Below are 22,683 nucleotides of genomic sequence, written 5' to 3'. Positions count from 1 at the left end.
GGTGCTATGAAAACCCAAACAGAGGCTGAAATACTACAATTTTGTTTTGCATATTACAGTGTGGTTTTATTTATGGTCTAGCAGTTAAAATCAAAAGTGAAGGTTGCAGAAGACTGGCTTCTATTCCTGGCTGTTTTTCAACTTGTTTTGACCTTAGACGGATCCCTTATGGTCACAGTTCAGCCAAGTCCATAAACAAAAGTGATTCACCATGTTCCTAACTTAAAACATCTGAGGAGTCCCGTGGGGTTTCTCGCTGTTACAACCAGGCACGTTTACTGCTTTGTCAGTCTGTTTGCAGGCTCCGAGCTCCCAGGTCAGCACAGCACAAACGTGAGCGACTCCACTGCTCCCAGCACAGCGAGACGCAGAGCAGGAACATCTTCACACGCTGTGCTGGGCAAAGGTGACTTGAGACCAGTGCTCTACACAGCCGAGGCTTTCTGCAGCAGTGTCTGTGCTTCCCTCTGCGTTTGGTGAGGATGCTGTGGGGTGAAATGCCTGCATTTGCTGTGGCAGGAGCAATGCCGTGAGCTCAGACTTGGTGTTTCGGTGCCAGCACCTGAGAATATCTACCCTGGGTAGAGGAGACCCTGCCACACAGAAACTGATGAGCATAAATCCTGTTCTTTTCTAATTATGTGTGAAAAATGGCATTACTCTGTGATGGATTATGAAGATAATAGGTTCCCTGAAAGGGGTTTGGTGTATAAATTAAGATCATTATCTGGTTACTTCTGGGGAGCCTCAGACCTATGTCTGAGACAGGCTTTCCTCAAACCGTGGCAGTATGTGAAATATCTGCTCAACACTCATTAGTCCGTTTAATTGAGACTGTTGCTTCAGTGGGGCTTACTTTCTAATGAAATCCCCTGTCCCAAACACCCTTGGGGCTGGTTGCTCACTGTTCCCTCAGGATTCTTGATCAGAGCAGCAGGATGTCTGGTGCTTAGGTGAAACAATCAGAGGTCTGGTGGTCATGGAGAGGTGGCTGTGCCGCAGACGTCCTGGTGGTAGCTGGCACCAGGTGCCCAGCTTCAGGGCTGCGTGCAGAGAAAAAAGAAAAAGGTCACGGAGGTGAGAACTGTGGGGATAGATTTGTCCCGGTCTGGACCACGGAGAAGTGCAGAAACCTGGCTACTGCTGCCCACCTGGCCGTGTAGGTCCTAACTGCCAGATTTGCATGCCTCGGTCCCTGGGGAATAAGCAGCAACTGAAACAACCTGCTTCTAGTTATTTCACTTTCAGTTCTTCAAGACTGCACACAAAGTAATTGGGCTGCATTTCCTGTGCTTCGGAGACAAGGCTAAACCCTTCACGTTATCTGTCCACCTTTTGGCTTATCTGTCTTTGTGTGCTCTCCGGAGAACCCAGACAGTGGGTAAAATTTTTGAAGATTTGCCTGAAGCAGCACAGAAGTGCATGGGTTTCATACCTTTAGCACCTGCTTCTCTCCCGTGTTCCTTGAGCAGCTTGTAAGAAGGGTTAACAAGCCCTGGAAGAAACCATGTTAAATCTTCAATGAGAAGCTGCTCTGCCTGAATTGGAAACTTGTGTGTGGGGAGGAGGAAGAAGGAAAGAAATGGGCAGCCCTTGAAGTCCTTCCTCCTCCCCACAGCTTGAACAGAGCCATCAAACCCACTACAACCTTCCCCAGCTATGCGTTTTAAAACAAACAGGCTTTAAATGCTTATTTTCAGAGAAGCCTTCCAGGAGGTCTGCATACTTCTGGGGGTCATTTTGTAACAACTTTCCAACTCACTCAGCTTGCGTTTAGCACAAATGTAATCTCCAAGGTATTTGCCATCACTCTGCGCAACCCTGCAAGTTGCAGAAAAGGTCTTCTTACTGTGTGTGCTTGCAGACAGGCTCTGTATTTGAGGCTCTCGCTGGAAGCACCTTCAGATGTAGGGCAAAGTTCTCTTCTCAAGTTCCTGGAGTAGTTCCTGACTCGGTCTCCTGAGCCTCCTGCACTGACACGTGCAGGCGTTGCGTGCCACGAAACCAAGTGCAGGAGTAATCTGTCACCAACAGAGGGATGGACAATAACGGCAGAGCGCCAGGAGGAGCACCAGAGCCTTTCTTGAGTCTTGGTCTGTGTCTGAGAGAAATTGAAGGGTTTGTGTCACTTGGGCAATGCACGTGTAGCCTCTTCCTCCTAATTACCACTGAGCTAATTACCACTGAGCTAAGGCTGCTTTGTGGATACGAGGACAGAATTTTGCCTGCAGGACGCACGATTACCAACTGTGCCTCCTCTATAAATCAGCTGTAAGTATATTTGGAATCGCTGCCAGGCCGACTTCCGAGCTTACCAGAGGACAGAGCTCCAGCAGACACCGTCCCGCATGGCACAGAGCTGTTGCAGTTTTAAAATCAGTCTGATTTTTTTCTTTAACAGGGGAGCCCAGTGTAACTCCGTCAAGACTGGAGTGACACTCGGAATCTGCATCTGCCTCATGTGAGTTCAAACCCTGGCAGCAGCGTTTTGCATAAGCTGGAGCCTCTGCAGAGATTTTTTTTTTCCTCCTTTTCAGGAGGGCTATGAGATTGTGACTGTGTGTGTGTTGGCAGCACAGGTAAAAACAACCACGGAGGTGCATGAGAACTGCAAACCTTACCGCACAACCCCTGCTCCCCACCTAGCACGTCCCGTGTCAGGGATGCCTGCACCCCTCACAGCCCGAAGGCTTGCGACGCTCACTCCCGGGTGCTGCTTTTTAACTTTCAGTAGTGTAATTCAAAGGCAAGTGACAGTGGTAAGGGGAAGCTGAAGTGCTGTCAGCTGGCTTCTGGTTTTTAAAGGCTCGGTTGTTTTCTTTGGAGCCTGGTTACGTAATCCACAAGCACGGGGTGCTGATTGCCCTGAGCTGCTGAAGCATCTGTCTGTGCTGAAACACAGATTATTAAAATAACTTCTCCTTTGGAGCCAGGGATTTGGCACGGTGGCAGAGACACGGCCGTCAAGCAGTAAGACAGCAAAAAAAATTGGAGTGAGTTGCAACACGCGCTTCGATTTCGGTCTCCTCTCGTGTGCGCTGGGCCGAGGGAAGAGGCGAGGGCACAGTGGCTGGGGGTGGCTCGTGGCTCTGGCTGGCCCCCTTGTCCCAGAGGTGAGGGAGCTCCAAGCTGGGCTCTTCTCTTCTTTTTCTCCAACGATGCCTGAAAATGAGAGTGACCAGTCCCGAGCACGATATTAAAATACACTTTTCATCCAGGATAAACCATCTATTAATACACTCAGCCGGGGCATCTCCCCCGACTGTGCCGCTGTCATTGCAGCGCTGTTAGCCTGTTCCTGCTTGGTTTCGGGGAGGTGGATCGTTTGTTTGCCTGGAAGCTCGTGTTACTGAAACAGGCGTTCACAAGGCTTACGAGAAATGTCAGTGGGCTGTGGCTCGAAGCAGCTGGGGCAGCGTGTGCTGCGGGGTAGGTGCTGGCAAGGTGGGCTTGGTGAGCTCTCAGCCCGTTCCCAGCCGCGTGTCTGACTAAAGGAAGGTTTGTCTTGGGCAGTGGGTATCGTGGTAACTGGAGAATGTTTATTGCCCCTTTCCAGTCTCCAGGAGCCAGCGTCTCTGTTTAGCTGGTGTGATGGGGAGAAAGCTTTCATTTTCCAGGTATTGTGGTGTCTGATGGGAAAAAAAGGAAGGGACCTGAGGTGTGAATGAGCTAATGGCTTAGTTTTGTTCAAGGAGGAGTCAGGGAAATAAAATGTACAGCTTGAGAGGCAAAGGGGAGTAACTACCTCCCCCAGACAGAAAAAAATCAGAGTAACCATGTTGCAGTGCTGCCTCAACAGAGCTGGGGTGATGAGGGCTGAGACAAATACCCGCTCAGCCTGTTCCCTGCTGGTGTTTCGCCTTGTTTCTTTAGGCTCAGGAGAGTTGGAAAGAGGTTTGGAGTGGTAAATCTAAGACTGAGAGCAAAATACAGAAAGGAAGAAGCTGAGTGAGGGCATTCTGTGAGCATCCCCCATGGCTTTTCCTGGTGGAGCATCACCGAGGTGCCCAGGCTGGTTAGCAGAAAGCCCCCTGGTTTCCCTGGAAGGGTTCTGCTGGAGCTGTTCACAAACCACTTCTGGTTGTCCAGGGGAGGTGCCAGCAGTGCACCCGGAGGTTCTGTATGTCCGAGAGCATCACCGTGGCTGGTGAGTTGAGAAAGGGCAGGGTTTGGGGCAGAGATGCTGTGTTTGGGAGGGATATTTTACGCATAAATGGGTCAAAGGCCCAGGAAGCTGATGGGGAGTGCAGCAGCTGCATGGACAGGATGGAGAACCAGCTTCACATCTTGGGGAGCTCTGCAGTGCTCTGCCCCTGAGAGCACACATGGGTGGATGCGTGTGTTGCTCTTCTCCCTGGGAAGTGCCATTGCTGCCCTGCATCAAAGGAACTCATTTTTCCAGATGATGCTCCGGTGTCACTCTCACAATGTTCATCACCTGACTGCCTTTTGCTCCCTCCAACTCCAGCTCACTCCCCAGGATTGCCTTGTCAGTCACTGCTTTCTTCGTTAGCTGTAGTTTTTGATTGCTTCTTCCTATCTGTAGCTCAATCAACCCTTCCTTTCCTGAAGGACAGACAGGGCTACGTGCGCTGAATGTGCTATCATGTTATCGATGTTTGCCACTGGTATAATAATGCCTGAAGACCTTCATAACTGCTTGATTGCTTTTAGTTATCAGCTCAAGAAGATTACAGGTTTGCTTTTTACATTTGGACGGTGTTTCATTTAATGGGAAAAATTAACCCCCAGAATTCTGGTGCTTTTTGGATTGTTAAAGATAGGAGAGCCCTCTCGCCTGGTTACCGTGAGCTGAGTCTTCTGCCAGTCCCGTTTCTTCTACAGTCCTTCCCTTTTTAGTATTTTTGTAGTGTTTTACAGATCTGTTTTCTCCTCTCAGACTGAGCTTCTGTGCTCCACAGTGTTTATCCAGCAGTGATTACCTGGGCAGTACAGACAGTGAGTGTTCATATATATGTCGTGATGCCCCCAGATGTGCTAGCTATCTCAGGGAAAGCAGTCTGTCTTCTAAACAGCTCTCTTACACATCTTTATATTTTACTCAGCTAAATTTGAAACACTCAAGTGTTGAGGCAGCCGGGCCCATTGAACCCCCAGCAATCTTCCCTGAAGTCCAGGGCTGTTTTTGACCTCGTTGCATCTTAGGACCGAGTTCAGACAGCGACGTGCAGCAAATGTCAGCAGACAGCCACAGAAACACACCGATTTCCTTCTAAATGTTCATGTAATGATCCAATTAAGTAGTAACATTTCCAGTGCACGGGAAGGCCGTTTGCAGGAAGAAGACGGCCCTGAAGACAGGAGCGGTTTGTTCGAGCAAGTCCATTTGTTTTGCGTTGTGTGTGGCACAGAGGAGCAGCTCCTCTGCAATGTGGCAGCAGTAAGGCTGCTTAAAAGAGTAGCATTTTGATGCACAAGGGTAATAGCTAACAGATTTTTACAGGACCATATGGTATTATTAACAAACAAATCGTATGTTAACTTGACAGCTCTACCTTCGAGCTAACTCGGTCTGCAGCAAACATAAATTCCCCCGAGATGAAATCTGGAGACAATACTAATCTTTGGGATCGTATCCAGAGCTGTAACAGTAGCACAGCAGCAATGAATTTCAGGCTTTCTCACCACGAATCCGTGCGCTCCCAGGATTTATTGGTTTCCTCGCCAGCATTGAGAAAGCACAGCAAAACAAAACCCGAGCCGAGCAGGTGGAAGAGGGAGGGAGCCTTCATGCAGCTGCCTAACAGCACTGCAGGGAGAGGGGCTGCAGTCTGACATCACTTCTCCTGATGCAGAGAGCTGCCACAGGCCGATGGGGGCTTCACCTGCTGCTCTGTGGGGCTGGCACCCCGCTGTGGCCCCCGTCCTGGAGCAGAGCAAACGCCTCTGCGGCTCCGGCCCTGACCGAGGTGGCCGAGGGCAGGAGCACCGAAGGGAGAGCGTGATGTGGAGGAGGGAGGAGGGCGAACGGGGACATTACTTTTAACTGCCTTCTTGTTTAACCCCCTAGCTGTTTTCAAATTTTCTAACTGGAATCTCATCTTGGTACAGTGTATAAATCCCCTGAATACGAATCTCTTGGATTTGACCTGACCGTAGAAAGATTAGTTTCCATTGGATACCCTCATGAGCTGCTCAATTTTGTGTATGATCCTGCATTCCCTACCAGGTAAATGACTAACAGATACCAACCCAGCCTGCTCAAGGCCTTGAATATTTGTTCTGTAAAGTTCCTAGGTGACACGTGAGGCCAGGTTTTCTGAATTTTGCCTTTGGAGTCCTTGCTACGAAGGAGGCCGAGGGCAGGGAACGAGGCCTGCTGAAGTCATGGTCCAAAAATAACCTTTCAAAGCAAAAACAGCTGAGACACAATGGGACCGGGAGCTAAATCAAAGTCAAAGCCTGGGGATAAAGAGCCACTAATGTCCACGAGGCCACTAGAAAGTCTCAGAACATTTTTCTCTAATGCTTTTAATTAATATGGTTTCCTCTGGTGTCGTCAAACCAGACACACCAGAGTCCTGGTGCACAAGACATCCTGAAAATTAAGCTGGCTGTAAGCAGCAATGAAGGTGGGGCCAATCCAGTTCACGTGCCTAGATGAATCAAATGCCGAAAGCAAATTAATGGTGCAAAGTTTTGGAGTTCTTGCATTTTGCCTTTTCGTAGCAGAAGTAAAAAGCACATTGCTTGCTTTAAACACGGCTTTTGATCTAAGCCTGTACCTTTAAGTCATTTCCACTTGTGCCTTTGCTGGATTTTGCTTTCTTGGCTCCTTTGGAGCTTCTTTACAAAAGACTGGACCAGAGGCTTTGTGCTCCACTTTGCGGTCTGGCAGCCCCCTTCCTTCCCTGCTCTCAGCCTCATTTACCCTGAGACTTGCTGTGTGCTCCCACGCCTGTAAGAACACGGTTAGCCCTTCACAAACCTGGGATGAAGACACCGTTAAATCCACCCTCCTCATCCCAGGGAGGAGACAGAAGGGATGTCTCTGGGGGAAGGCCTCTTTCTCCAGGTGCAAACTATTAGCTGAGCAAGACAGAGTTTTGCTGGACTTGAAAAAATACCTGAAGCATTTTGTGCAGTATTTACGTGCCCCATCTGGCTCCGTGTGTGACAGAGAGATGAAAAGGAGGGGAGAAATTCTCTTATCCCAGCTTTTTCGCAGGGCTGTCAGTGACCACAAACACAGGTGTCAGATTCGTGACCCTGCAGAAGAGGTCCCTGTCTTTCCTGGTGAACGCACAGCTAAGCCTCTGCTGGGTTAAACGTCTCCACTTTCAAGTCCACGGAGAGCAGATCAGCTCTTCCTTTTAACCTGTTGGTGCAGGGCTGTGTTGTCCCGTACCTGCAGCAGGTAAAAGGTACAGCAAGCACCCCGGCTGCACAAAAACAGCAACTCTGCTCTGGTGCCCCACACCAAGTAAGCAAGCTGCTCTAGAGCTGATTTGGGAAGAACTGCTATTGAAATGGTCACTGCTTAAAATGCTTGCTCCTTCACGTCTTTAATCGCTTTCTTAACAGAGGCCTGGTGTTTGATACCCACTATGGAAACCTGCTGAAAGTTGATGCCTATGGAAACCTCCTGGTGTGTGCACATGGCTTTAATTTCCTCAGAGGGTGAGTGCTGGCTCTTGGCTGTTCTTTTTGACTTCCTATGCTCTTTTGTGTCACTGGTCCTTGGGGAACCCATTGTGTAAGGAGTTGCGAAGACTTCGGATGCTGTGCTGGTGGTGTCTTACAGATCTGGGATTTACTGGGGTTGTATTCAGGTCCCAGATGCAGCAACACCCTAGGGTGTTCCTAGAGAACAGTTCTGTGCCAGCACAGGTACAGCCGTAGAGTGCTGGGAAGGGAAGAAAATGTGCCAAGGGGAAATAGGGGGATTTTTACTCATCCTGGCATGGTTTGACATAAGCAACTTGTCAGTTAAGACAGCCCTTGAGCAAGGGTTCTGAGGAGCAGGTAGGACCTATACCAGGTGAGACCATTCAGCTCCACAGCCAGGGCTAAGAAAGCTCGAGGGCCTGAACTTGTTTAAGGAAGGAACGAGCTCGCTCTACCCCTTTTTGTTTCTGACCTCAGAGAGAGAATTAGTGCATTGTGTGCAATTTCCTGCAGCCTTCCCTGGCTGCCTGCATTCCTCCTGCCCCGGAGAAGGTGCTTTAGGAGGCGGAGGGGACCGCAGTGCTGCGTGCCTGATGTGTCCCAGCAAATCCCCTCCGCTCCCTGCTGTGAGGGGGAGGGATGCAAGGCTCAGGGCCCCAGGGTGACAAGCCTTGTCATTGCAGCCCTGGGAGTCCCTGCAGCAGGAAGCCAAAATTTAGATAAAAAGCCCTTACATATGCTCTTGAGTTCCTCCTTGAGTCACAGGAGATCTTCAGAAGCTCCAGAAATGGAGGAAACAAGAATAACTGAGCGACTTTAGTCATCGCCACCCTGCTGATGAATTGCAGAGGGCCCCAGGCAAGCCTCCCTCAGCACAGCCCCGCGTTCCGCTGCATAGAGCTGCTGGGGGGGTGCTAAACAACGCATAGAAAGCGGGGGAAAGTTTAAGATAAGCAAACAATGAAAGTGCAGATGATGTAAGGCATACCCACAGCCAGCAGCACGGGGCTTAAGGTCGAGTCGTGGCCTCCCAACCACTCTTTCCCTGTGAGGGCTCGGCTTGTTTGCTGACTCAGCAGTGAGGGCTTTGTGCCCGGCTCTGCTGGAGCCAGCGCAATGAAGGCAACACACGGTGGGTGCAGCTTTGCTCTCACACCACTAAAAAACACATGGGAAAGCAGGGTGTTGATCAAAGCACAGCAGACTGCAGTTAATGGACCCTGCTACACGCATACTGTGCAGGGCAGCATATCGTATCCTCCGTATTTTTTTCATCCTTCTCCACCTTATCTGTTCTCAGGCCTGAAACACGGGAACAATACCCAAACAAATTTATCCAGAGGGATGACACGGACAGGTTTTACATTCTGAACACGTTGTTCAACCTACCAGGTGAGTCCCGTGTGACTGTTTCTGTATCCTTGAAGCCAGTAAAGCTTTGCTGATGTCTTACTCAACTGTTTGGATTTTTTTTTCCAATATTTTTTTTTCGTTCAGGCACAGTGCCCAGAGTTAGCTGGATACATGGTGTTATCCTTGTTTTAAAACCTTGCTTTGTTTCTTTGCAGAGACCTACCTTTTGGCTTGCCTAGTGGATTTCTTTACTAACTGTGACCGGTACACTAGGTATGTGTCCCCTCTGCTTAGATGTGCTGCTAATGCAGTGAGATGGTTATTATAAAACGCACAACACGGCACAACACAGATGCAACTGCTGTTAATTATCACTGGAGGCCTTTCAAGTGGTTTCAGTGGGGTTCAGGCCTCTTATCTTTTGATATTAAGAGAATTTAGTGCTGATGAGATGCTGTGTGTACAGCAGAGACTGGTTACGAGGGTCTCCTTCATAAGACATACCCGTGTCACTCTACTTACTGCCTGACACCGGTTTTTGGGGCAGCTCCTAAGACCACGTATGTATTAAAAGGTGATTGCAGCCAGCAGACAGCCCATTTTCTACCTGTGTCCTTTGGATCCATGTTTGAACTGAAAGGCCAAATTTCCTCAGCCACTTATCACAAGTTTCTCATGTCATAATCAAGGATTTAGTTCAATCAAAAGTGAAATATTCAGGCACAGTGTAGTTTAGAAGTCTGTTGGTACAACACAAGTATTGTCCTAGCTTTTAAATAAGTATGGGCATAAACAAGCTGTGGTTTGAAGTGGCAAGTCTGAGTGCTGCTGTGCTTCTGACTCGTGGTAGGTGATCTCTACATATTGTGTGCCTGGAAGGTAAAGGTTGAATGGGATTTTACCTGGGAGCAGAAGAACCTCCATCAGGTGAAGCGTCCTATCTCAGGATAGGCATTGATTAGATGTATATACAGTATATTAATCATACAGTAGATGACTTCTCTCATAATAAATACAGCTCTGTTTAATCCTCCTTGATTCCTTCTGATGGAAACTCTCAGCCTCCATGGTGTCTTGCAGAGGAAACTTCTCATGTTAACTCAGACTTTTTAACAAGCCAGCAGGTCCTCCACTCAGCACTATTACATTTAGTTGACTTCTGTGGCACACCGTTTTTTGCTGTTAGAAAGTGGGAGAAAAAGCAGCACTCTGCTTACTTTCTCTGTACCATTTGTCTTCTGTTAAACACTGCAAACTGCACACTCCCAGTCTTCCACTCTGTTAAAGTGGAAATGGTTCATGCATTTAATTACGCTTTTTTCTTCTTGTATTACTGTGAGGGAGAAATAAGAGTTGCAGTCGTAGAAAGCAGTAGTACCGCTGTGAAGTCACAGGCCAAGAGTTAGAAGCTCACATCCTAAAATTTTAATGAAGCATTATTGGGTAATATGCAGATCCTGTTAAAAAAACTGGTTGTACCCTCTTTCAAGTCTGAGCTGCAGTAAAGGAGTCGATAAGAAACCATTATGGTAAGATAAAAATGCAAGCTTCAAACAGCATTTTGAATCCTCTCTCTCCTTGGCATGTTCCTGGCTCCCACACCACTTGTTTCTCACCTGCTCCAACTGTCTGCTACAACCTCTCCTTTCTCCCCACAGCTGTGAAACAGGGTTTAAAGATGGAGATCTCTTCATGTCCTTCAGGAGCATGTTCCAAGATGTCAGAGATGCTGTTGACTGGGTTCATTACAAGGTGATTGCAAGAACTTGAGACATCTGTAGTCATAAATGAGTCAGAGGGACTGGTTTGTAACTCTTTAGTTAAAATGTTAATCCAATTTTGGGCAAGAGCCCTGCTTTGCCACCTAGTGAGCAAATAATAAATAGCAGTTTTATGTGAGTAAGTCGAGATCTCTGGCACTGGAGGGTATCTGTGCTGCCTTCCTATTCCTTTAATTGTGCCCAGATTCTGTTTCCTTACTGTAATTTGTGGGTTTTAGAATGTGGTGCCATGAGGATACTTGAACTTACAGTCCACAACTTGTACGTTGTTGTAATTTTTCAAAATAACAGTTTTTCTGTAATTAGATTATATTGGTATTACCATATGTTGTCTGAAAGGCACCTGCACGAAACAGAATTCATCAGAGAGGAATTCACCTTTTCAGCACACTTGTGCAGAAATTTACAATATAGATTTTGGGAGCACTAACACCTCATTAAAGACCCGATTTTGTTGTTCTTCCTCAACCAAGAGGTCTGTTGGGGTGGGATGGAGAGCTGTCACAGGAGAATTGTGCTCACAGTTGTACTTATGGGGGTTGTTTTGAGTCATGCAGACGTCGGGAATCTATTCTTCTTTCCTTATGCAGTGTTGTGTGATACATGTTGGAGTTGGCCTTTGAGTAAAGCATTATGGTCAGTGGTGGAGACAGGTCATTGACTGTCTTGTTTGGTATGGCAAATCTATTTTTTGTTTGTTTCTATTGTATTCCCTTCTGAAAGGGTTAAAATGCTGTTGAAGTGGATTATTTACCATGGTGAGGGAATCGATGGATCACAGAGTTTGTGATGGTCCCTGCTACTCAAAGCCTCTCATCTCTAGAGTCACTGGTTCAGATTCGCCCTGGTTTGTACTTTCACAGCATTTTGAAGTGTGAAAGTTGGCATTGCTTTGATGTCTCTTACATCATATGTTTCCGTCACCTCACTGGGCTCTGTTGTTTCTATTTCAGGGATCGCTCAAGGAAAAGACCCTTGAGAATCTGGAAAAGTACGTGGTGAAAGATGTAAGTGCGAAGTTCCTTTACTTGTGCTACGTGACACTCTGTACTGAGTGAGCAGGCAAGAAATAAATACGCTGATTTGCTTTACTAAGTCACAGAACAGATAACGCTGTGACTTCTATTGTAATAACCAACGACAAAGTGGAAAGTTCGGACGCAGCCTTTATTCTGAGCCAGTGATCCACGTGATTCCGTACTCACGCGCGCGTTTTTACGTAAAATATAAAAGGCAGAGGAAACGTTAGCTGGGACACAGGTGAATATGCTGGCAAGGCTGCTGTTGTTTCTTTTGACGGTGAAAGCAGCTGTGTTCCCTGCCCGTGTTTTCTCTGCCTAGGCAATCCTCTGCTGCAGACCTCGTTTTAAAAAGTAACAGAGGAGCATCTTTTAGACAGAAGCACTCCTTAGCCATTCAGAAAAGCGTCACACACATTTTATAATGAAGCTTTGAGGGAAAGATCCTGAAAGTCTCAGCAGTGCCCCGTCTCCTGAAACTCCAAAATATGTGCTCAGCACATCTAGCTGAACGAGCTCCTGCGGTTCCCTTACTCTTGCCCTCTCTGCAGTGCTCAGGGCCCCTCTGGGCCAGTTATGTTATAATTATTCTTTAGTTTAAAAGATCTCTGTGGGCTCTTCCTGTGGTGGTAGCATATCACTTCCAAGCAGTTAACCTTGTTCCCAGTTACATGCCTGCAAAATTCTTAGGAAACCGTCCTGTGAGGTAATCAGCCACTCTGGAAACAGTCTGAGATTTATGATTCAATAAAAATAGCTCCAGGAATAAATTCTCCCTAGTTTGAGGTCAGAATTACAATATACTTCAACTTGTGGCTCGTGCGAGCTCAGATTTCACCTGCCTCTGGGCCCGTTTCAGGACGGGACTTGGAGCTGGAGGGGGGCTGCAGAGTGCTGGCAGCAGCACGGGGTGCCTGGCACCGGCATGGCAAAGGCACCGCAGCCCTGCTGAGCCATTTCCCTCCCCTGGGCCATGCTCTGGAGGCATTACGTGGACCAGCAGCTTTCCTGGCTCTCTGGCCAGTGCAAAACCTGTGGGTTTCTGTGCTTGTTGATTTGATTTGCCTTGTTTCATCTGGTGGGATTGTAGCTGAGCAGTGTTTTGCCTCTGATGTATCTCTGTCTGACTCCTCTGCCCCCTGCCTTGCAGGGGAAGCTGCCACTGCTGCTCAGCCGCATGAATGAGGTCGGAAAGGTGTTCCTGGTCACAAACAGCGACTACAAGTACACAGATGTAAGTGCTGCTTGGATTGGGGTGTTGGGATGTAATGGAATAAACTAAAGCCAGCTATTCATTGTGTGGGTTGTGGGAGGACATCTTCTGGCAGGGAATCGGCTGCTTTCTGAGCTAGGATGGTCTGGTGGTGAATGCAGATTAGGTCTTGAGACTTGTCTTTTATAGCCCTGCTTCCGTTGCTGACCTAGCATGGGCTTTAAAATGCAAGACTTCTTTTGCAAGTGAGACAGTTGTGAGTGCAGAGAGGTCACCTAACCCGTGATCCTGGAGAGCTCCAAGAGCCACTGAGGGAAGTGCTGTGTGCTGCTGGCATCAAGGGTGTTCCTTAGACCCCTGGCAAATGTCAGGATGCTGCAGCGCTGCTAAACCAAAGAATTATGGCATTATAAAGCACTGCAAGATGCATCTGAAGCAATGTGCAGATTCCTTAGACAAATACATTCTTTGAGTATGAAAACGTCTGTTTTAACTCCCTTCACTGTAAGGTCCATCTGTTCATTTCGTCACCAAACCTTATGCTGATTTTCCTACAAATCCTGAAAACAAAATTCTGTAGCCTGAAAAGCTAAAAGCAGAGCTGTATGTTTTTATAAGCTGCACAAAACCACGTCTTTGAATGTTTTCTTTCTGTCTTTCAGAAAATTATGACTTACTTGTTTGACTTTCCGCATGGACCAAAGGTATGTGATTTCTGGACCGCAGTTCCAACAGGAATTGATGTGCCTAATTATCTGTGTAGCTGGAAAGCTTTTTAATCCTGCTTCATCAGCTGCATGGGATTAGTTGCTTTAATCTGGTTAAAATACGCTTGCTGTTTAGTGTCCTATCTGAATAGGATCAAAGCAAATACAATATAACAGAGAAAGGAGGCATCATCTGGTCTCAAACAATAATCTGCGTTAATGATAACATTATTTCAGTGGTAACGCATTTTAACTGTGGCATTTTACAGCCAGATATCTTACTGACCTTGCACAGTGTTTTAGATGTTGTAAAAAAAAAAATCATGATGGAGTTTTATAAAACAGCAGAAACATTTCAGGCCTAATTTTGCCTCAACTATGGTAGTTCCAAAAGTACATTATGCGTTTCCTGGTTTTCTGAGTTAATACTCAGCCCTGCAACTTTTGGAGAGAGGCTTATGAGCTGAAGTTCTGCTGCTTTCTCAGCGTCTCATGGGGAGACCATCTCATACTCAAAAGAATTATTTCCACGCTGTGCTTTGAAGATAGAAGACTACGGGAAAAATTTTCAGAACATGGAAAATCACAACTGATAGCTGCAAAAACTCCTTGCTGTGGTCTTGATGTCAGAAGGAGTGGAAGCATGGAGCAAAAAAGACTCATGAATGCCCAGTGTCGTTTCTCACACTGTGTCCTCAGTCTTCACTGCTAGCTGGGTTTGCCACAAAAGGGGGGTGCTTTAGGGGATGGCAACCCAGTGTCCTGCCACAGAGGCAAGAACAGGGGGAATCAGAGCCTTTGATGGACCAGCAGTGTAATAGGATTGTGGCTGTGGGCAGTGATGCTCCAGTTAAATTCCCTGTGGAATTTGTGTTTGTGTTGTGCGTGATTCTGAGTTTTGTTTTTGCCTTTGCAGCCTGGGAGTGCCCATCGGCCGTGGCAGTCCTACTTCGACCTGATCCTGGTGGATGCCCGAAAACCCCTCTTCTTTGGGGAGGGCACCGTGTTGCGGCAGGTGGACACGGTGAGCACCACACAGAGGGTACCTCTGTGGCTGGAAGGGCTCGTGCGGGGTCTGTGAGTGGGAACGGGATGGACTTGTCCTAGAAATGCCGGGCTGGCTTCTCTGTGGTTCCCAAGCAACCTGCTTTCCCTAAGGTACTGCAGGTGTCAGTAGGGAACAAAGGTGGAAAACCACCACTAGGCTGCCTGGGAGCGAGAAAGAGAGGGAGAAACAGAGAGCAAAGAAATGGTAGGACATAAAAAACCCAGAGCACCAGCTGTTCCTCACTAAGGCACTGTCTCCTTCCCCAGGTGACCGGGAAGCTGAAGATTGGTACCTACACTGGCCCACTGCAGCATGGCATCGTGTACTCTGGAGGTGAGGCAAGAACACTTCTTGTCCTGTGAAATGGCTCTGACGTGCCCTAGTGGCCTTCATCCACTCACGCTGGGTGCTGTGCCAGGCGTTAGGCGAGGCTGTTTCCCAAAACACACTGTGCTGTGTGCCTTTTGCACAATGCACCAGAAACTATCACCACTGCTCCACAGAGCAGAGAAGAAGTGGACCTGTTCCTCTAATACTCTTTTCTTCCTTGAAAGGGTTTGGGAAATGCCACTGCAGGGCTTGTAGTGGGGAGAGCTGCAGCTGGCCCAGCACAGCATGCCCAGCTGTCCTCACTGTGCTGCCATCAGGCAGCTCCTGGCGCAGGAAGGGCAGCAGATGGATGCTCAGGGCTGTCCGTGATGCCCAGGGCTCCATCACTGCCACACAGGGTGGGAGGCAGCACGGCCCCTCTGCTGCTGGATATCCCTGTAAGGGCAAAACTGCTCTGGATGAACTCCCGTGTGGGTGTGCAGTGTGCCTGTGCTGCCGGGGCCCAGCGGGGAGTTACACTTACAGCAGTGGAGGTTTCTGGAAGGAAAATGGACTGGCTGCACCCCTAACCCTGGCCCTCTGAAATGAGCCACGCATTTTTGTCTGGCTCCCTGATCTGAGTCACTCTGTTCGTCATCTCTCAGGCTCCTCAGACACAGTCTGCGACCTGCTGGGGGCCAAAGGGAAGGATATTTTGTACATCGGAGACCACATCTTTGGGGACATCCTCAAATCCAAGAAGCGCCAGGGCTGGAGGACCTTCCTGGTGATCCCCGAGCTGGCACAGGAGCTGCACGTCTGGACTGACAAAAGCGGTCAGCAGCCGGGCAGGGGAGCGCAGGGGAGAGAGAGATCACCCCAGCTCGCCGCCTCTCTCCCACACCCTTCTGTCCCCTCGGCCTTCTCCTGGGGGTGGGGTGGTGGTGGCAGGAGCTGGGCAGCTCCCCGTGAGCTGCCAGCAGGGTCCCAGGCCTTTCCCATGCCTCTGGCCCATCAGCAGCCAAGCCTTGGTTGGGGAAGAAGCTGCTGCTGGGTGGGGTTGAGCTGTTCCTCATCCATAACCCGGCCCCCAAAACTCCTCTCCCTCTGTCCGTGCTGAGCGAGACGACCAGGTTATTGTCCCTGCAGTGCCTGAGCCCTGACAGCTCTCCTGTCCGCAGGGAATCCCTGCTCAGCAGCTGTTTCCTTTGCCTTCCTCCCACTTTCTCTGCTGCCAAAGCACCGCGTGCTTCCCATCCTCCAGCACCACTGCTTTTCTCATGGGTTTGCCCTTTGGTGTGTAGGTAGCTCTGGGGGTTGTGCAGGTTGCCCCGTGGCTAGTAGGGAGGTTTCTGTGCGGGCTGGGAATGTTCAACCTCAGAAACGAAAGCAGCAACGGGCAGGATGGCGGGTGTGCTTGCAGCCCTTCAGCGATTTAAACTTACCTTTTTCCCCTTTCTTTTCTGGATTATCCAGCCCTTTTTGAAGAGCTGCAGAGCCTGGACATTTTCTTGGCCGAGCTATACAAGTGAGTGCTCAACCACTGACAACTTTTTCCTGCTGCCTCTCCCAGCCTAGCGACAGCTAAGGAGCGGCTGTGACAAACCCTTGGGGTTGGGTTGGCGGCGCTGCTGCCGGGGCTTTGGCTCAGGCCTGGGTTCTTCCCGTGAGACCAACCTCCCCCTCCAGACCAGCCTCCCTCCCCCGAGCCCCCATCCCACAACATCTGGTTCTGAAAGGCTTTTCACACCGTGTATTTACCTTCTCGCCTGTAACTAGGCATCTGGACAGTAGCAGCAATGAACGCCCTGACATCAGCTCCATCCAGAGACGCATTAAGGTACCAACCATAAAAATCCCTTTTCATCCTTTTGGATCCTAAAAGGGCTCGACAACCCGACCCACTGCTCAGCCCTGAAATGCTTTGCTCTGCCTTCGGGTGGGCACGGCAGGCTTGGCAAAGCCATTCCGTCTGTGGACGCAAACGGAGGAGCTCCCCAGCTCACTGGTGTCACTGGCACTCCTGAAAGGCAGCCTGGTCTGGAACGTGGTCTCCTTCCTCGTGTACGTAGCACCAGCTGACGGTGCTCGGTGCCGCAGAGCGGGGTGAAGAGAAAAACAGGCGTGGAGGGGCCGTAGCCTCTGGTCCAGCCAGCCCTGCCTGCGGGGTCACAGCCTGGGGCAGGGGCTGGCTCTGATTCCGCGTCTCCCTCCCCTCTGGTAGCTGGGGCCGTGCTCTTGGGCCTCGGGATGCGAGCACGGGAAGCCTCGCAGGAGATCCTTGCCGATCTCACCTCGCCCCCAGCCCTCTGTGTTGCCGTGGGGCTGCGCTGCCGCGTGCCCGGCCGGGATCTAACCTGCCCTTTGCTCGTAGAAAGTGACCCACGACATGGACATGTGCTACGGGATGATGGGCAGCCTGTTCCGCAGCGGCTCCCGGCAGACGCTGTTTGCCAGCCAGGTGATGCGCTACGCCGACCTCTACGCGGCCTCCTTCATCAACCTCCTCTACTACCCCTTCAGCTACCTCTTCAGAGCCGCGCACGTCCTGGTGAGTGGCAGAGCCGGGGGATCCCCGTGGGGCCTGCAGCCTCTGCCTGGCTTCCACAAGCCAGGGGAAGGCACCTGGAGGGCCAGGTGGCGTCTGGTGGGCCCGGAAAGCAAGTTCTGGGGTTTGTTCTCTGGCTGTCTTCAGCGAGATGCCCTAGGACAGGGACTCCCCTCACCATCTCCTCTCTCTCCTCCGGGTGTAGATGCCGCACGAGTCCACGGTAGAGCACACGCACGTTGACATCAACGAGAAGGAGTCGCCCATGGCCACGCGCAATCGCACCTCAGTGGATTTTAAAGATTCCGACTACAAGCGGCACCAGCTCACCCGCTCCATCAGCGAGATCAAACCGCCCAACCTCTTCCCCCAGGCACCTCAGGAAATCACACACTGCCACGACGAAGATGACGACGAGGAAGAGGAGGAGGAGGAAGAAGAGGAGGAAGAGGAATAAGAAGGAAAAAGCAAAGCATCTCTGAAGACAAACCGTGACTCTAGCAGTGATCAGGAGCAGATTCCTATGTGGGGGCCCTTGGGGTGATGGGTTTGGGGGGGTGTGATTCTTGCAAAAGGCACATTTTGAAAGTGTCCGGAAAACTTTTAACAAATTAACACTAATCAGGAGGAGACCCTTGTTTTCAGTTTTGCAGACGGTTCAAAAAGCCGAAGGATTCTGCCTGGGTGGTGCATTCAGATCGGACTGCCTGCCTGTGCTGTAATGCTGCTCCCGTTTCCTTTGGGGATGCTGCATGGTTTTTCCCTCTCCCACGATGTGTTCCATTTGATTTTCATTTGAACGGTGTCCTGTAAACGGTTTTTGCCATTTGTTACATTCACTGTGAAGGAGGCAGGGATGTGCTGGGCCCTGCAGGAGACAAAACGATCCAAATCCTCCTGCCCCTGGGGTTGCTGCCCTTACCTCTCTTCTTCTGTGTTACAACCACCGCCCTCCTGCTGGCCGCGGCGCTGCCGTGGCTTCCAGCTCTGCGTTCACCCTCTGCTTGGTGTGAGTTTCTCCATGTAAGTGGTTCGATTCCTCCGTCCGTCACAGCGGTGGGATTCTGGCTCTCACTTGCACAGCTGCAGCTGTACACGTTCCGGCTTGTAGGCGCTTGTTATCCCCTCCCCGTGTTTCAGAGCTTTCTTTCATCGTTGGCATGTGATGCATGACTTCCAGCGCGTCCCTCCAGCAGCTGAGCCGCACACTGTCCTCAACTCCTTCTGTAGTTTCACCAGGAAATATTAACCCAGCAGCTCGCAGCTTTAGCCTTACGTTAGCTACGTTAGCTTGTTTTCCTCACTGCCTGTTACCGACCTTCCTGTCTGCTCAGCTTTAAGAAGGCGAAGCATCCCAAAGACAAAACCAGCCACCATCTGGAGCGAAAGGGCCTGTTTTTAGGGTGCTGCGGGCCACGGGTGCCTGCCCTAAGCCAGGAGTGAGCACACGCCGCAGGGCCAGCCCCGCAGTGCGAGCCAGGACGCTCCTGTCCCGCAGGCTTTGCCTTTGAGCTGGCACGGAGCACGCAGGAGCTCAGCACGGGGAGCCCTGAGCCAGCCCGGGGATGCTGCGGGGACGGGGCAGCTCCCGGTGGCTTTCCTCTGTGTCCTGGGTGCAGCCTCCCTTGCTCCAGCCTGCGCCGTTCACGTCTGAAGGGATTACAGTGGGGGCCCTCTTGTAACGAATTCGACTGTTGTTTCAGTACCATAAATGCATTTAATCTTTTTCTTTTTTTTTTTTTTCTTTTTTTTTCTTTCTTTTTTTCCATTTTAAAGTACCTTAGGAGAAAATAAACAAAGTACACACCACCATCTGAGCAGGAAATGCTGCTGCTGAAGTGGCAGTTTTCAAGTCAATAAATCTTGATGTTTCTAAGAAGCGTTGGGCGCTTTGTGGCGCGCCGAGGGCTGTGCGGGGGGTGGCAGGGAGGGCCAGGAGGGGAAAAAAAACCACAAATCTCCCTGGGAAGTGGCAGCGAGCCTGGCTGTAGGGGTTGGTCTGGTTGAGCAGGAAGGGAGGGGGGAATAAGGTCGGTGTTACCCCTGTCAGCTGCGCAGGGGTGGGTGGGAGGGCGTGCAGACCTGATTAAACACAGAGGAACCTGGGGACAATCAGTGCTGGCACAGCAGGGGCACCAGCTGGGCAGCAGCACACAGCCAAGGGCTGCTGGTACCCCCGTGGGGACAGCACTGGGGTCGGCACGCTGCTGTAACCCGGGCGTCCCCAGCATTGGGGCCATGAGAGCCACCACCAAAGGGGATTTGGTACCCAGAGCCCAACCAGAAAAGCAGCAAAATGTGGCCACAGAGAGTGGCCAGCAGTTAAGAGTCAGTGACACTTTGGTGATTGCTGACAGCCCCAAACCCAGCACTGGATGCCCGGCCCCTTGCTTTAGGGGCTGGATTGCAGTGAGCAGCCTCAGCTGAGCCAACTCAGCCCCCTGGCCCGGCTGCAGGAGGGGTTTGCAGGAGCTGTTCCCCAGCCCTCTGGCCAAAGGCCATGCTGGGATTTGCTAAGTTTATCCGTCCTTTCACCAAGTAGAGCCGCCCGAATTTTTCGAGCTCTAGCTCAGCAGCTGGGAGGCTGCGGGAAGGGCAGTGCGGGGGGCTCCGCGCATTCCTCCTGCCTCCACGGTCCCACAAATAGCTCAATGCCCGGCTCCCGGCGAGGACTTGGCGAGGCGGCAGCAATGGAAAATATTTGCCCCTCGCTCGCTGGTGGGAAAGCAGCGGGCAGAGCGCGACGAGACACAACCGTGCTGTATGGCGAGCAGGGTGTAAGGAAGGGCTGTGCATTAGTGGAAGAAGGAGGCCAGCGCCCTTGAGGGAGCACTTCAGGAAGGACATCAGCTGCTTGCCACTGCCACCACCTCCCCAGCTCCCGGCCACCACCAAGGGCCCCCTGACCGCTCAAGTCACACCCACCAGCGCAAAGAGCAAGCCCTGGCTCTGCGGGGAATGGGGTCCGGCCTCGCCGCGGCTCTCGACAACTGCAGAGGAGGCAAAAGGTCTGCGGAGAGCTGGGTCCACGGTCAGCGGCATCAGCCCCACCACCCGCGTGCCGAAAGGCGTCCCTTGGAAAGGAGGGGGGAGCGTGGAGGAGGGAAAAAGGCATAAACTGGAATGTCCAACAGAAAAAAAAAATCATTTATCTAAAAAGAATAGAAATAAACAAAATGCTTTTCAACAAAATCACAAAATATACAGATAAATCTGGTACAAAATAAATAGGAAAGCTTGGAAATCTACAACAAAATTCGAATAATTATAAAATCCGTTCGTATGACAATCAGTATCTGAAACGTACACACTGCATTCATGAGCTCGGCTGTGCTTACTCGGGTTTATGTACACAGAAGGAAATACTGCAGTCGGAACACTACAACGTGGGCACCCCGGCGTCATGTACAATATGATACAACGGGCAGGGACCAGGGGTGGTGGGCGACAGACACGGGGCAGGGACCTCGGGCGGGCAGCTGAGCGGGGCCGGATGCAGCGCCGCGGGTGAGCGCGAAGCTGGGAGCAGAGGGGGACACAAAGGGTGAGCGGATGGAGCCAGGAGGAGCTGCACAGCCCGGCCACAGGTTTTTGGGAAGGCCCAAAGGAGGAGAAAGGTTTGGGTTCGGAGCCCACTGGTTGCAGAGCCCCAGCTGCTCACGGCTTCGCAGTGCCGCAGGGCCGTGCTCTCGAGTATTTGGGTTTTCAGACTCAGTGTGTTTGGCATCCGGGTGTCTGCCCGGTGATTCAGTTTCTGAGCTTTGCTCTCCAGCATTGCCAGCTCCCAACCGGCTGCGCCTCCTGCTCTTGCCCTCCTGCAAACCACAGCAAAGTGGGAGCAGGGGCGAGGTGGCTACAACCCAGGTGACAGCAGCAGTGCAGGAAGCGGCTCTGCCCAGTGCGAAGGCCAGAAGGTCAAAGCCCACCGGCTGACATGGGGCTTGAGAGCAGGAATTGTGCCAGCCTGATGCTGCTGTGCACAGAGGAGCTCACCGAGAGCCCCGCCACATGCCCACACTGATCTTTGGAAGAAACCAGAAGGTTTCCTTCAGTATTGGCACTTCCAACTAAAGGCCTATGGTGCAGGCTACTCGTCTGACACCCAGACGTTTCTCACTTGAATTTGGAAGGATTTGGTACAACGGTGATCACCAGAGGTTAACGCCTTCCTTTCATAAAGCTCCGTGGCCTCCAGACAGCTGAAATGTGACGCTAGACTGTGCCACCAAGCCCTACTGCTGGGACGAGCCTTTCCTCCCCAACAAACCCTGCTCCTCAGCCAACTCCTGTCCTGCCTCCAGGAAGAGAAATGACAAAAAAGCCGAGCCACCTCTTGAGCATGGAGCCACCTGCAGCCTCTGCCCATCTCGGGCACTTGCCTGGCTCCCAGCAGCAAAACCTGAAGCCAGGCTCTACAACAGGCTCTGCGCCTCTCATTCAGATGCAGCCAGACCCTTCGTACCTGATCTTGGTGCAGAACCATTTCGGTCTGACCTGAGGCTAACGAGAACATCGTCACTTTGATAGTTTGGTGCTACCGACCTGTGAAACCTCCTCCGCCACCTGTACCGTGCCAGCACCCCCTTCTCTTCCCTTCTCTTTCCCTTCCCTCAGCTCGGCGCTGGGACAACCTGGCAGCCCAGGCTTTCTCCTGGGGAATGCAGCAGCCTCCCCAGGTCAGAAGCCAGCCCCTAACAGAACAGCAAGAAGGCAAACCAGACCGAAACGCTGCACCGCACCACTTGGCACCTGCATCAACAGCATCCCCTCGCTCGGACACCGCCTCGAGGACGTGGCTGTGAAGCTACAGGCAGAGGGGGGCTTCCCAGACTCCTAGCCCACGGTGCAGAGCTCGTCCCCGCTGCTGGCCCGTTCAGGATGAAGGCTGCTCTCTCCTCTGTGCCGTGAGAAGATGCCTGGTGGCAGTCACGCTCATTCAGCTTCTCATTCCGTTGCTGGGACAGAACAACCCTCGGTATCCAGGGGCCGGGCGCTTCTTTGGGTCTGTTTAGAGCCCCGCTGTGAAGCCAGGGCAGCGGGACATGCAGCAAGCCCGTGTCCGTGGCACACTGAGCC

General features: G+C 51.1%; 1 protein-coding gene across 3 annotated transcripts in view; it reads left to right on the top strand.

Annotated features, from left to right (window-relative positions):
• Positions 1-19,477, top strand: part of NT5C2 (5'-nucleotidase, cytosolic II) — a 57,284-nt gene extending 37,807 nt beyond the window's left edge. For 2 of the 3 annotated variants that reach the window (XM_084290354.1, XM_084290353.1), the window contains exons 4-18: positions 6,073-6,190; positions 7,546-7,641; positions 8,930-9,021; positions 9,198-9,255; positions 10,641-10,734; positions 11,717-11,770; positions 12,933-13,016; positions 13,658-13,699; positions 14,619-14,726; positions 15,017-15,083; positions 15,725-15,895; positions 16,536-16,587; positions 16,839-16,899; positions 17,434-17,610; positions 17,813-19,477. In XM_084290354.1, the coding sequence (XP_084146480.1) occupies positions 6,073-6,190; positions 7,546-7,641; positions 8,930-9,021; positions 9,198-9,255; positions 10,641-10,734; positions 11,717-11,770; positions 12,933-13,016; positions 13,658-13,699; positions 14,619-14,726; positions 15,017-15,083; positions 15,725-15,895; positions 16,536-16,587; positions 16,839-16,899; positions 17,434-17,610; positions 17,813-18,064 (1,526 nt within the window). In that variant the 3' untranslated portion in view covers positions 18,065-19,477. Of the gene's footprint in view, positions 1-6,072; positions 6,191-7,545; positions 7,642-8,929; positions 9,022-9,197; positions 9,256-10,640; positions 10,735-10,793; positions 11,611-11,716; positions 11,771-12,932; positions 13,017-13,657; positions 13,700-14,618; positions 14,727-15,016; positions 15,084-15,724; positions 15,896-16,535; positions 16,588-16,838; positions 16,900-17,433; positions 17,611-17,812 lie in introns of those variants that run through there. The other variant, XM_084290355.1, reaches the window with a different exon arrangement.
• The last annotated feature ends 3,206 nt before the right edge of the window (positions 19,478-22,683 follow it).

The sequence above is a fragment of the Netta rufina genome, assembly GCF_964035555.1.
Source record: "Netta rufina genome assembly, chromosome: 7".
NCBI classification, from domain to species: Eukaryota; Metazoa; Chordata; class Aves; order Anseriformes; family Anatidae; genus Netta; species Netta rufina.
Note: the sequence above shows the minus strand (reverse complement) of the source record. Positions and strands in the feature narration are given on the sequence as shown.